This window comes from Malus domestica, chromosome 07 (assembly GCF_042453785.1).
Source record: "Malus domestica chromosome 07, GDT2T_hap1".
NCBI lineage: Eukaryota > Viridiplantae > Streptophyta > Magnoliopsida > Rosales > Rosaceae > Malus > Malus domestica.
Genome location: NC_091667.1, coordinates 5,050,981 through 5,066,082, shown reverse-complemented (window position 1 = coordinate 5,066,082; position 15,102 = coordinate 5,050,981). Strand labels below are relative to the sequence as shown.

Genomic DNA, 15,102 nt, shown 5'->3' with positions numbered 1-15,102 from the left:
TCTCCTTCTTCTTCCTCCGAATCTGGGGGAGTTTCTTTTTTTTTTCCTTCTTCCTCCTCCTTCCTTCTTCATTCCTCCTTCCTCCTTCCTCCTTCCTTCCTCCTTCCTCCTTCCTTCCTCCTTCCTCCTTCCTTCCTCCTTCCTCCTTCCTCTTCTTCTTCTTCTTCCTTCTTCCTTCCTTTTATTTTTTTTTCTTCCTTCTTCTTCTCCTTCTTCCTTCCCCCTTCCCCCTTCCTCCTTCTTCCTTCTTCCTTCTTCCTTCCCCTTCTTCTCCTTCTTCCTTCCCCTTCTTCTCCTTCTTCCTTCTTCTTCCTCCGAATCTGGGGAAGATGAAGGTTTTTTTTGAGGAAGATGAAGAAGAAGGAAGAAGGAGGAAGGAGAAGAAGGGGAAGGAAGAAGGAGGAAGGAAGAAGGAGAAAAAGAAGGAAGGAGGAAGAAGGAGAAAGAAGAAAAAAAAAGTTGCAGTCGAAGGAAGAAGAAGAAGAAAGAAGAAAAAAGAAGGAAAAAAAAAGCCGAATCTGGGCATATTCGGAGGAAGAAGAAAGAAGAAAAGAAAAAAAAGTTGAATCTGGGCAGATTCGGAGGAGGAAGAAGAAGAAGGAAGAAGGAGGAAGGAGAAAAAAAAAAACTTCCCCAGATTTGGAGGAAGAAGAAGAAGAAGAAGGAGAAGGGGAAGGAAGAAGGAGGAAGAAGGAGGAAGAAGAAGAAAAAAAAGAAAAAAAAATCGAATCTGGGCAGATTCGGAGGAAGAAGAAGGAAGAAGGAAAAAAAAAAAAAAAACCTCCCCAGATTCGGAGGAAGAAGAAGGAGAAGGAGAAGGAGAAGGGAGAAGGGAGAAGGAAGAAGGGAAGAAGAAGGAAAAAAAAAAAAACCTCCCCAGATTCGGAGGAAGAAGAAGGAGAAGGAGAAGGGAGAAGGGAGAAGGAAGAAGAAGGAAGAACGAAGAAGGAGAAGGGGGAGGAAGAAGGAGAAGGAGGAAGATAAAAAAAAAAAGGTTGCAGTCTGCAGAAGAAGGAAGGAAAAAAAAAAACGTGGCTGACACGTGACGTCCAGTCATTGTTCACATGAGCGCCACGTCACAATTAACGGTATATTTAACAGTTTGACTAACGGATGTATGAGACTGTCCCAAAATTTACAATTTAGGTATGACTCTGAGACGAAAAAATCTTGATGTACTAAATGTTGAAAACCATGAAACATGAGGGTAGTAAACAGTCTTTTACCCAAAATTCTATTTGAACCAATTTATTTGCTAAACATACCCACCCGATTTTATTATGTTAAAGAAAAAATAAAATAAAATTGCTAAACATACCCCTTTCCTTTCCCCCTCGTGCAGCAACTGAAAGCCGTCTCCCTCCCACCTCTTTTCGCAGTCTTACTCTTCGTTGGCTTCCCCTCCCGCCCTCCGCCAGCAAGGTACAGGTAAAATTTTGAACTCCATTTTCTTGTCTAATTTTCTCGGGAAAATCTGGGTCCTTTCCCGAGAAAGTTTTTGAATTGCTCTGTTTGCAAATGTTTTAGGTTTGATAGACTTTGATTTACGTTGGATAAGGATAAACTCAAATCCATATACACTCATCAATTTGAACATTACTATTCGACACAGACAGAAGATGGCATTAAGGCAAATGCTATTCAACACCAGATCAATGTTTTCGACACCGGGGTTGGCCAGATTCTCCACCAAATCAAACCCATACCTAGGTAACCCCAAATTTTGGTCGCGTTTTCCTTTTTTTTTTTTCTTGGCTTCCAGAAAATGGATAGGAAAGAAATTTCTGGGTTATGTGCATTTGTTGATTTGCACTTGTTTAAATGTTAAAGAAAATTTCTAGTTAAGTAGCTATGTTGGTGTTTGATGCCGGAAAAAGTGGAAAGAAATGGGAAAATAAATCTAGGGTTAGTTTTTGTAATGCTTTTAATTTAGGTTTTGATAGAAATAAATATGCTTTTTTTATTTGATTAGTGCTTGTTGGGTGGTTTCGAAGGAGCCGTTGAGTGAGAAGTTTAGAATACTGGATGGTGGTAAAAATGGGTACGTCTGGTGCTGCGTATTATTTGGGGTATTTGGTGGTCATAAAGGAATCAACAGATATTTGAAGATGCTGGGGGATTGGAAATGGCGGAGGTGTGGGAAATAGTCTAGTTTTGGGAACTCTATGGACTTCTGTATTTCCTATTTATAAGATACACATCTATCGACCATTATACTACCATAAACCCTAAACTCTAAACCCATACAGCTATTTGAATTTTGAAGATTGTAGGGGATTGGAAATGGCGGAAGTGTGGGAAAAAGGTCAAGTATTGAGCAACGTTATGGGCTTTTGTATCTCTTATTTTTAGGAATATACCTCTATCAAGCATTATACTAGCTTGGATGCTAGGCTGCAGTGTCTTGATGTTTTAGTTTACTTATAGATTACTTGTGCATTACGTGTTCACTTTGATGTACAGCTTTTCTTTTGAAATAAATCATTTCTTTTCTAAAAAAATATATAGAAGTGAAAAACTTTATTGGTCACTTCTCCACAAACAGTAAAAGGAATGGTTAATGAGGTTTGTTATGCTTGTGTTGCCACAGTTGTCTGGTTTCCGGGAAAGTTGGGGGATGTAAACAGTGTCAAGTCAAATGTTGAGTTTTGTTATTCAATGTTTCTTCTTTGTAACTATCTATTTTTGTGAGGAAATTTTCTCTACTCCTGGAAATTGAACTTGTGCTGTGTTCCTTATTTTCGCTTTGCAAGTGCATTATCTATTTGCTTTGCTCTCATCTGGTGCTAAAAGATTGAGAATGTTGAATGGAATGAAAAGTGAATATTTTTTGCGTATAGCTTAGTCTATAACTAGCTGTGTTAGGGCTAAAATAGGTGCTCTACATTCTCGTGTCAGAATATCAAGCACTTCTGTGAAATTGAAGCTCTGTTGAATAGTGGATTTAATTTAGTGGGAAACATCAAGATTGGGTTTGCGTGGCTTTTTTATTTTTTATTTTTCTTGCAGTGAAAGTTGGGATACCAGAGTTTTTGAATGGCATTGGCAATGGAGTGGAATCCCATGTAACCAAGCTTGAGTCTGAGATCAGAGACTTCCAAAAGTTGCTTGTCATTCGTACTCTCAGGCTGAAGAAACTTGGCGTCCCTTGCAAGCATGTAAGCAATCTCTTATTCTAACACTCATGCAAGCAATCTCTTAGTCTAACACTCATTGTACGGTATTAATAACTGTATTATTCAGCACCCGCTGGGCATTAACACAGTAAAGTATCTGTTTTTTTTATTTTATCAATTCTCGTAATTTAGGAATGTATAGCTGTAGTACCTACTTAACAGCAGTAAAGTTTCTGTCTTGCTGATTAATGAGTGTGGAACGAAAACCGTGTCTCCCTTTCTTTAAAAAAGGAATAAATTTCAAGGATTTGAAAGTTGCAAACTTGGTGTTCATTTCATGGTGAAAATAATTTCACTACTGCACCTGGACTTGTATTTTAAAATTTGATAGCTGGATTCTTTTGCAGAGGAAGCTCATCTTGAAACACACTCACAAGTATAGGCTAGGACTCTGGAGGCCTCGAGCTCAGCCCATCAAACCCTAGTTAGTTTAGGAGTAGCGCGTCCTTTACACAGATTTTGTCTGCTGCAAAATGTGACTGTCGGACACTTGATGTTCTGAGATTTGAAACAAGAGTTTTACTTGTTTGTTAGTCGTCCGTCTCCTTTATTTAATTTATAATGAAGTTTAGTGCTTTAGGTATTGTTTGGTATGCAGATGGGACGGAACGGAATGGGACGGGATGGGACCGAACGGAGATGGAGCAAAGATGCCCTCAGATGGAAACAAGGGGGAAGAAAAAGGAAACAGAGAGGTTATAATTTTGTGTTCCACGAATATGGAAATAGTCATTCCAGGGGGTGAAGCGGAACGAAAATTCATCCAAAATTCGTCCCATGGAACAACGCATTCCACCCATTTTAGGCGCATCAAATGTGCCTCGTCCCACTCCATTCCGTCCTGTCTCACGTACCAAACGGTACCTTAGTGTCTGATATACTGGATGTTCAGTTTCATAAATAACAATAATTTTTTAGCACATTTAATTACGTATTGCTCTTCGCATCTCTCATTTGTGTGGAACTCGTACGTAGAATCCTATTCGTATGTGTAAGAGATGTGATCTACCAATTTTCGGTACATGTATCATGAATATCTGCATGACTGAAAATTAAGCTCCGAGTGTTGTTCAATTGAAGCGTGCAGTTGGACCATGTTTTACGATACTGAGGCAGTTGGAGCATGTCTCGTAGTATCAACGTAGCATTCAAAACTGGACATTAAAGCATAAGAACATATTGACACTCATATGTTTCGATGCCCACGCCGTTCGATTGATTGTAACGAGTCTTTAACTGAAACGGTCACAACCAATCTCACAAGCTTGCAAACTCATAAATTTTCATATCTTTAAGCTTTCAAGGAAGGAGAGCCCCCAAAAACCCTACAGATGGTGACAAATTCTCGATTTAAACCCTAATCCCCCTAACAAAAGCCTACTAGGATAAGTACTCCAAAAGCTTGTACACCAAGGAAACCAAAACAGGAAACATCACACTTGAGCGACCAAAACACAATGTTTCATATGATAGTGTACTTGAGCTCTCAACATGACAGATTGAGAAACTAGAAATTTCATACGGTAGTAGACTTCCACCAAAAAACCGTAAATTTCTCCAAAAATTAGACTAGTTTAAAATACTAACTTGTATAATAAAAAACAAATTTATTAAAAGTAAATAACTAATTAGAATTAATTAGAAGAAAAAAAATCAACGTGGTTTTAAATAATTACACGTGTATTGAAGGAGGCGGCTTGGACGGATCTACCCCTCTCACACACGCGAGAATGATGAGCACCATTGAAGTGAACACACATTTCAAAACATGTGTATGGCTTCAATTGACGAGCTTGCAAAGGTACCCTAAGGCCATCTCCAATTGAGGACTGGTCAGATGGCTCGTTTTAGCCATCTGATCCTCAAAGATATTAATATTTTAATAAACAGTACAAGGTTATATTTGTCTCCGTCTCCAACCGAGAGCCAAAGGCCAAACGTAATTTATTATTTAAATTTAAAAACTACAACAACTTAAAAATTTAAAAACTACAACTTATATTTAAAAACAACTTAAATTTAAAAACGATAAATTAAATTTAAAAACTACAAATTAAATTTAAAAACAACATTAACTTGAATTTAAAAACTACAACAACTTAAATTTAATATCCACAATCAACATCATCTTCACCATCCGCCATTGTATAATTTATATGTTGGTTAATGTTATTTACTATTGTTTCATATTGTTTCATGTTACTTAACTTAATTTAATGCTGTATAATTTGTATAAATTTTTTTTATATCTTCGATGTAGAACTCTATCTTACATCTGTTCTCTAACACTAGAAACCCCTGTACTTTTTGGTCGATTTCAAGTTAGTATGAAGGATTCAATCTGAACACATCAAAACTTCAGTGGTAAAATTCATGTATTGTATCGACTGTCTAATTCTTCTCTCTTTTAAACAAGTCTAATTACACCGAATGAATCTTAAGGTACAGCAAAACAAAAGAGGAACACAAAATATAAGCCTGGCACTACAAAGTTACAAACCCTATCCTTCGGATAGCAAACAATAAACAATGAGGCAACTAGGAGAGAGATACTCTGAAGCAGCCTAAAGAATAACATTTTTACAAAAGATACAAAAAGAGGGAGATGTCGAAAGCAATAACATCACCTTCTCATCTCCTACGCAGGTCCAAGATCGCATCCATTTCTATTTGTGCAGGGTTTGACGCGCTTGGATTGCCGAACTTCTCAAATTCTCTTGCAATTTGAACATCACAAGGTCTATAGTACTGATACAGAAACTTTACAACAAAGCGTGGAGCGATTGCAGCTGTGACGATTGCCAACAAACATAACCAAAACGATGCAGTCTTTGCGACTTGAAAAATGGCCCTGTCAAATTATATTGGAGTTGCAAAGATTAGCATATACAAATGCAAGTGCCATCTATAATAGAAAATTTCAGAAATGCATGTGGGGAGCTTCTCAAAGCACAATAAACTTGTTGGCATTTGTGACAATGACTATTTTCAGTTCCAGTTAAAAAAATTACATTAATAAAGTTGGTGATGGCGATTTCTTAGATGGCGATTTCTTAGATGGCTTTTTCGCTATTTCTAGGAGAGGGGAAAAAGATAACGAATATCATGTCCTACCATGAGCTGCAGATAATGAGTTTAGCACTTCATGTAACCAAAGAAAAGGGTTCATGGATAGAAACCAAGATGTAATACTTCTAACAGAGTTTTTCATTATGTAAAGCGACTTGAGACTGTTCGTTACTAGGAAAGTTTTGAAAGAGATTCAACAACCCCGATGTATTTCAGATAATTTTTTTCTGGAAACGATGTTTATTTTGGGAATGGATTGCAGAAGCATGAATTCTGCCTACATTAATATTTGGGATAGATGTACTGTGCCTCCAATGCAAAGAAACACTTGCATTTAATTATTTGTTGAAATTAGTAAGCAATCATGAACTAACTTAACATCCAGTTTTGTGTTCTTTATTTGACTCTGTATTGTGAGCTATTGCACTTGCACTAATTGAATGAGTGTACGAGTTTGAGAGGACCTATATATCATGATATTGAATCTTTTGATCATTGCATGACATAAAATGCAACATAAATGCTTGCCGCTGCTTCTTATAGGGTGTCATAGTTTAAACAAGTTAGAAGCAATTATGTTTGTGCAAAAATAAAGATATACATGCAATACTACGATTAGAGAGCATACCAGTAGCCAACCAGTGAAGGTATAGCATCAATGACAATGACACAAATCCAAGTCGCAATTATAGATCCCCAAATTGATGCATGTGTAATCCAATTCCACCGGATAACATCCATAGCCAAATGAAAATTAACCAAAATTACCACTGCAAGTGTCCAAAGATCTCCTATACTTGATGTATCAATGCTGCTGCCCCAATACGCAAAGAGAGGGATAAAGAAGACAGCCAGACTTTGCCACAATGTGTCACCGATCGTTAACCAAAATAATTTTGAGTTGTAGCATTCTTGTCTCTGACCAGCTCCGTATAGCTGCGGGTAATCTAGAAGTGTCCTTCTACTTAGGTCCTTGTCAAGAATCCCAACAACAATTGTAGGTGCTGCAGTGTAAATTATAGAATACAACATGCTGCTCCATTCAGTGATCGCAGTTGTCAAACTAAAAGAAGTGAAGAGCACGTACCTACACAGACCACATGAAATATAGTCAGCTAAAATAATAAGAAAGACTTCATACAGATTCTTCTTTCTTTTATTTTCCTTTACTGGTTAGCTCCATTCAGTCCTCCCCTTCAAAAGAAATAATAATAATAATAATAATAATAATAGTCACACCATGATCTATACGTCAATTATAATTTCAAACAGATTACACTTCGGACACAGAGACCTATTTTGGCGCAAATGTATCCAAATCTGACTAGCTTCATACTTTTAGCATCACGTTCAAATGTCATTTCCACAACATTTCTAGCTAGAAATTAGATGATGAATTTTTTTTTTTTTATGGAAGCCAGAGATTCTTCCTCTCAATGACAGTGAGTTCTGACATAGACAACCATGTGCAATCCTCTCCCTAGTATTTTGTTTATTTAATTTTTAAAAGAAAAACAATGTCCAAGACAAAGTTCAGGCTCAAGGAAAACAATTGTAATCTGCAGAACAACCACACAGTGTAACTGAAAATTTATCTGACGAAGAATTACTCACCAAAACAAAATCAGAACAAACACTGCATTCCTATAGAAATTGTATAATATCATATAGCCCATCCGCTGGTAATTCCAATGACCGTGTACCAATAAAAGGGGAACTAAGAATCTGAACTGCCCCATTGCAAAATCGGATGCCATGACAGCTTGCCGACCTTCTTGGCCACTGATGCCAACTCCCACATCAGCCATTTGGATCATTGAAACGTCATTAGCACCTATCAATATAACAAAAGAACCTTCTACTGTCAACACCAAATGTAAATGAGAGTGGGCATATACTAATTCTGGTATTGGAAACATAAGATATCTACAGAAGTGAAATAAATAGAATAGCGTTTACCATCCCCAATGGCAAGTGTCATATCAGTCGTCCTGTTCTTCACAAGGGCTACAATTCCAGCCTTTTGCAATGGAGCCACTCGGCAACAAAGCACCACAGCACAGTTACTTGCTAGTTCAAAGAGCTACAGTAAAAATATGTTAGATCAGCATATAAGACATCATCTCAGAATAAATAAATAAAACACATATGGCATTGTCTAGATATGTAGAAAACTAAATAGGTAGGTCTAAAAGCAATTACCTTTTCCTCAAGTTCACTGTCAAGAATGTACACAAGGCTGGTGCCGTCAATAATTAAAGCTACTTGAGTTCCACCATGTCCAGAGTTTCCTCCGTCGGTGTGTGTATCTGCAGACACCGTCAGGAGCTTCCTAGACATTAGTACGGCATCCTCTAAACCCCTTCGACATGAATCCTTAGAGCTACTGTTAATTATAATCTGTGTCATTCTTCTTGTTAGAAGCTTTGAGGAGTAGCCGATTGATATGGCAGTTTCTTGCTTGTCCCCTGTCAAAATCCATACCTGAACCCCTGCTGTTCTTAGAGAGTCTATTGCTTCAGGCACCCCCAGTTGCAGTTTATCTTCAATGCCAGAGGCACCTAGTATAATGAGATTGTTTTCTATGTTGCCCGCAACATTGCGAAGTAGAGCAGCCCTACCAATTAAAGCAGTGCTTGCTTCCTCAAAAGACAAGTGCCACTGCTCGAATTCTGTAGCACTCAGTTCTCGCATGCCCACCACAAGTGTTCTCAAACCCAAAGAGGAGTAAGCATGAATATGGACTTCTGTTGCTCTTATTATATCCAAGTTCAATCGTTTGTCTATTACACTGAACATGGTTGTGTCAGCACCTTTTACAAAGACTTTGACAGTCTTATCAGGGCACCCCAATATAACCGACATTCTCTTCCGATCACTATCGAACTCATGCAAACCCAAGACATTGAACCTGCACTGCCCGGGAATGGTAAGTTATGAACTAGAAATAAAAGGTCTTTACTCTCTAAAGGAAGTTCAGTATTAATTTACTAGATTGTAATCACAGGGATTACACAAGCATGATTACTCAAAGTCAAAAGTATCTATATATAAATTAATTAAAAGACATTGTCAAATTACCTTTTCCTGTCCCCTTGGATATCAATAATTATATGACCAGAGGTTCGTTCAATAAGCATAAAACCATAGGCGGCGGCAGCATAAACCAATGCTTGTTCATCTGGGGACTCCCCTTGGTAATCTAATAATCCCACATTAGGATCAGACGTGTCTACAACAAGAGGCACAATGGTATTACAAGCTGCCAATGCCAGGAAGAACTCGTACACATGTTTGCCTTCATTTGTATTCTTTCCACTTCTGAGTAATTGCTGAAGTTCTGGGTCAGCCTTCACCTTCATCTTTGGCCTCAAAATCTTCCCATCAACTGATACCGAACAAGAAAAATAAGATATTGCAAACTAGTAAAACAATTGGAAGTACTAAACAGAAGAAAACATAATCAAAAGAAAAACATTTATTACCTTCAACAGAGTACCCCACTTGCTCCAAACTGCTTCTCCCACCGTTATAATCTACTCCCCAAATGCTTGCACATTGAAATTCCATTTTATTTTCTGTCAGCGTACCAGTTTTGTCTGAGAATACATACTTAATTTGTCCTAAATCTTCGTTGATATTCAAAGCTCGGCACTGAAATCTTGAATTAGAGGCCTCATCATACATTTGACCATCCCTGATCATGAAGTAAGCCTGACCCACCCGGACAAGCTCCATAGAAATGTACAATGAGATGGGGATCATGACCTGGAACACAATGACAGACATAAGGAACGTGAAAATAATCTCTAAACCCCATCCATAATAGTTATAATTGTCCACTTTCCCCTCTGAGTAGTCCTTCTTCCTGTAGAAAAGTATGTCATCCAACTTCTCATTGTTGCGTCTCAACCAAACAGCAGCACATAATGAGACAACTGTACACAAAGTAACAAGAAATCCAGAGAGCAAAATGATCTCAAAGTTCATACGGGTCTCAAGGCGACTCCTCTTGGATGGGGCTCCAGAGTTATTGAGCATAACTTTGGTCTCACGACCGGCATATACAGCAACTCCAAGTGCCCAATGCGTATTCTTAAGCTCACACCCTCGAAGTACAATGTTAGAGGGTCCCAGTGACAACCGCTTCCCATCAATTTCCATGAATGCGTGAAGGCCGTATATGTTCCTGTTGGGATTTTCACACTTAATCACCCCAGTAATCTTCTCCTTATCAGGTAACTTGGAGAGGGTTTCTTGTTTAGCGTACCTCGTCTTCAAATTTGACTCCCCATCTAAATTGATAGTCTGCACATAAGCAACCCCAGTTGGATCACTCGTTGAGAGCAGTACCATATCACAAGGTATAGCCTCATTTGCTTCAATTTTGATGATTTCACCAACTCGAACATCCTTCCACTTTTTCGACTGGAACTGGTTACCAACCAAAACTGATGCCAGACGATTGTTCTCAATTCTATCAGACCGATGCCGCCTGTAGTCCTCGTAGGCATCCTTAACAGCAGTAACAAGCAACACAAATGCCAATGGCAATATGGAAACTCCACGGCCAAAAACCGCCAGCTGGGGGAGCTGATTGAGCACAGCAATCACAAGAAAATATATGTATGCTACCCTATGAAACTGTTCAAACAAATTTCTAGGCAAAAATGTAAAAATTGAGTACTTTGCCGTCCTAATTGAATTACCAGAAAACGCAAACCTCTCATTTGTCTTAGCAACATCATCTATATAAACAACCCTTACATTCTCCTCGTTCAACTCCTTCTGGGACATGCTGAGCGCCTCGGAATCAGCTCCTCTCGATCCATAACGCACTGGCTTCGATCCGACATCGCCGAAACTCACTTCCCAAACAGAATTGTTCTGGGAAGCCTTGGATTGAAGGGAAGAAACGCTTCTAAGGGAGGTAGAATTGAGGGTGGTGGGTTCAACGTTGATGGAATTGTCAGCTGCAGCTGGGTTTCTCGAATTCATGCCGGAAAACGATCCAGTGCCACCGGAAGTGGAATTTAAGAAATCAGAATAGATGGGCAGAGTAGGGAGGCGTTGGGTATTGGGGGTTCTTGGAGATGGGATCAGAAAAGGCCGCTTCGAGGTCATGATCCGAAAATGATTCAGATCACAGAGGCCTCTCCCAACAGCATTCAGTCAACAATCATGAAATCCACGAAATACCCAGATGCCGAATCCGATCAAAGCCGCAAACTTTCACAAGAACAGCAACGAAATCTCGAAAACAAACGAACCCAGAAAAGAAAGCAAGCGAATAATCCAGTAGAGTCAGCTAAACATGCAAGAATTGTACATACAAATTAATACAGAAAGTTGGGAGTGAGAGAGAGAGAGAGTCTTTGGGTTGAGCTTAGTGGGTTAGCATTTAAGAGGAAATTGAGGAATTGCAGACAACAATTGAAGGAAACGTGTGATGGATTGGAAATGGAGGATGAGGAAAAGTAAAAGGTCAAAGGCAGGCATTCTGGAGTCTGCGGAGGAAGGAGGGCGGCCAATACAAGAAATGTGGAAGAAGAACAAGTCGTAAAGGGTGGCCACAGCAAACATAATCAAAATTCAAAAATATTCTTCTTCTTTCTCCTTTCTTTATTTTCAAATATTCTAGAAGGAAGGAAGGATTGGCAGTGCTAAGAATCCAATTATATTAATTAAGCTGGGGATTATCATTAGTTTTTGTATTCAAGGTTATAAACGTGCGTGGTTGTCTGAGTTTGACTGGACGGTCTTTTATTTCCATGTTGTTTCCTTTTCTGTGAGAAATTTTCAGTACATGCAAGAAATACAATCTGATACGTCATGTATAATAATTCATTTTGTTGAAATTTATTTTATAAAGTTTTTAATTAATCGTGTTATTATCCTTAGTATACTGATTCATGCTCTTTGTACACTAAAAAACAGGGTGTGCTATTCATATACATTTTTTTAATTCTCACATATCCTTTGTTAATTTCTAACATTTGATCTTCTTCAATTCACCTGATCCAACAATCGAAAATTAGAAGGAAAATTAGAAAGATGTGTGAGAAGTAAAAAAATATGTGTGGATATTACACCCCATAAAATATCTCGTTTCCTACTATTTATGTAATAAATATGATAAATTTCTTGATTTTTTTTGCCATGCAACGGGCATTGGCTAAATCGAAAAAAAGCTACTCATATGGTTATAAATCCGGAATATATAACATTACAAGATGGCCAATCATGATATTATCTACATTAAGAGAGTGAGAGAATGGATCAAACCTCACAATAAGCCAACCATGATATTATCTACGTCTACATTAAGAAAGTGAGAGAATGGATCAAGCCTCATAATGGGCAAACCATAATAATATGGCTAAAATCCGTCTTTAGAGAGAATCAAACTTAATATCTCTCACTTACAAGTGAAAAGGAATACCACTAAACTGTAGTATCAAGTGACATTTATATTCTAACTAGATTAAAGGAAGAGAGAGATTGAACTCGAAACGCAGTAGTTGTAAATTCTGTAGCGAAATTTTAGTCATCTGATATCTTATGTGCTAGTCATATTTTAATATTTTTATTAGTCTATTTTGGTTTTCATCGATCTTCCTACGAGAGTTTGGGTGCATATATAACCATTACAAACTTCATATCTAAACAAACATGCATCGACCCCATTGATCCAGCATATATCTCAAATAGAGTTGGGCAACACAAAATCTTTGAAAGCATGACAAGAAACAGATTAGAGGCAAAACCCCAATTATTCAATCCAAACAAAAGTTAATAATTTAGATCTGCAAACCCGTTACTTCATAAGAGGATCATAAAGCCGAAGTGATGGAAGTGCTTTGTCCTTGAGCTTTGCCTTGGTGTCAATGTACTCATTCCAATTAGTGACCGGCCGGTAGAGGGGTAGGGTGGCTTGGGCCAACTGGCTGTGATAGGGGTGCGATTTTGACGGCTGCCGGCGGTCCATAATTAATGGTAAACAAGTGATATACGGTGTTGTGCCCGTTTCACCAAAACCGATGGAGGACACTTGATTACAACCCGTTGGATAATATGCTCATGAGGTCACCAACATAGACCACCAGTATCGTGAACCAACCGGTTCCCTCTCAAAAAACTTGCAAGCCATCGACGTTGATCTGGTGCGCAATGGAAACGAGGCTCGAACCAGTATGGGAAACAAGATCTAGGGCCCGATCCGGATCCGGACAAGACGGGTAAGAGTTGAGCCGGAAGACAGCAGATGCATCTTGGTCATCACCTTTTGGACAACGTTATCCTTGGATATTCTTGACAAGGTAAGCATTAGCCACATGAGCCTAGAGGCAAGCCGCTTAATCTCTTTCTCAAAATCTTCGGTAATGCAACTGAAAATAGAGAAGATTTTAAAAAAGCTTGGTCAGTCGGTACACCCAAATTAAGTAAGAACCTCTTAGAAAAGCGGAAATTAAAAGGCGTAATGCTACATGGACATACATATTTGTTTACATATTCTAATGCATGTACGTTTCATCAACAAGCTTGGACAACTTTTTTCTGTCAAAGACTTGGGTTCATTGCACTACTTTTTGGGTCTCGAAGTCACTAGAGCTGCAGAAGGTATTTTGCTCTCTGAAAATAAATATGCACTGGATCTTCTTATTAAAATTCACATGGAAGGTAGTAAGCCTTGTACCACTCCTCTTGCCACTTAAAAACTGGATCATACTGGTTCTCTATTACCAAATCCACATGAATATCGATCAATAGTTGGTGCATTGCAGTACTTGACTTGGACAAGACCTGATCTATCTTTCGTTGTTAATCAATTGTGTCAATTTCTTCACTGTCCACGAGACACACTTCCAAGATGTCAAGAGAGTACTACACTTTCTCAAAGGGTCAGTTGATAAAGGACAATGGTTCAAGAAGAGCAATCTTAATCTAACTACATTTTCATATGCAGACCGGGCCGGCTGTGTATTTGATAGAAGGAGTACTAGTGGCTATTGTGTTTATCTAGGCATCAATCTTATCAGTTGGAGTGCGAAGAAGCAACACATTGTTGCTTAGCATTCCATTGAAGCTGAATATTGATCTCTCGCACATACTTCTGCCGAATTGACTTGGATTTGCAAAATATTCAAGGACATTGGATTCCCCTTATCTCAGGTACCAGTTTTGTGGTTTGACAATGTTTCTGCTATTTCTTTAACTTCAAATCCAGTTTTTCATGCTCTACTAAGCATGTCGAGATCGATTATCATTATATTAGAGAGCTTGTTCTTGCTCATCTTCTGAAAGTTCAGTTTGTTCCCGGTCAATTTCAAATTGCTGATATTCTCACTAAAGCTCTGTCAAAGGCTAGATTTTAGTTTCCACAATCCAAGCTCTCTCTTGGTTCCCCTCCGCTCAGCTTGAGGAGGTGTAAAGACACAGATCAACAATGTAGCTCCATGTCAGCTACACAGTCAACAATATCTTAGCTAGGCTATCATAGTTTGTTATGGTTTGTTACAACAGAAATGTAACTAATCTTAGCCTAAGTTTAATTAGTCTTTACTTAAGTCCTTGATCATTTTTGACAAATGTATAAATACCACAATGTAATATTGTTTGGACCCAAATTTACACCATCGGCCCGTGCAATCAAGGCCGTTGAGTGAGCATAGCTCCCAACCGTTGGATGGAAAAGTGAAGATAATTTTATTATTATTAAAATATAATATTATGGTTTTTATCATAATAATTATCTTTTAATATGAACTATTTTGACATATTCTTAAACGAGATAAATAGGATGCAGATTATATCCCTGAACAAGCGGTACAATTCAAATTGATGTGGATATTTGGCA

At 38.3% G+C, this 15,102-nt stretch overlaps 2 protein-coding genes across 2 annotated transcripts; one reads left to right on the top strand and one right to left on the bottom strand.

Annotated features, from left to right (window-relative positions):
• Nucleotides 1-1,351: 1,351 nt before the first annotated feature.
• On the top strand, nucleotides 1,352-4,098 carry LOC103428425 (uncharacterized). The gene is made up of 4 exons (XM_029105255.2): nucleotides 1,352-1,428; nucleotides 1,528-1,710; nucleotides 3,010-3,158; nucleotides 3,775-4,098. The coding sequence occupies exons 2-4, from the start codon at nucleotides 1,620-1,622 to the stop codon at nucleotides 3,919-3,921; spliced, it is 387 nt and encodes a 128-aa protein (XP_028961088.1). The 5' UTR covers nucleotides 1,352-1,428; nucleotides 1,528-1,619; the 3' UTR covers nucleotides 3,922-4,098.
• Nucleotides 4,099-5,533: 1,435 nt separating this feature from the next.
• Nucleotides 5,534-11,943, bottom strand: LOC103420527 (phospholipid-transporting ATPase 1-like). Its single transcript, XM_008358585.4, has 7 exons — nucleotides 9,731-11,943; nucleotides 9,327-9,633; nucleotides 8,448-9,156; nucleotides 8,205-8,328; nucleotides 7,860-8,079; nucleotides 6,874-7,332; nucleotides 5,534-6,027 (listed from the first exon to the last, which is right to left on the bottom strand). Exons 1-7 carry the CDS (start codon nucleotides 11,367-11,369, stop codon nucleotides 5,808-5,810), a joined length of 3,678 nt encoding a protein of 1,225 aa, XP_008356807.2. The 5' UTR covers nucleotides 11,370-11,943; the 3' UTR covers nucleotides 5,534-5,807.
• Between the last annotated feature and the right edge of the window lie 3,159 nt (nucleotides 11,944-15,102).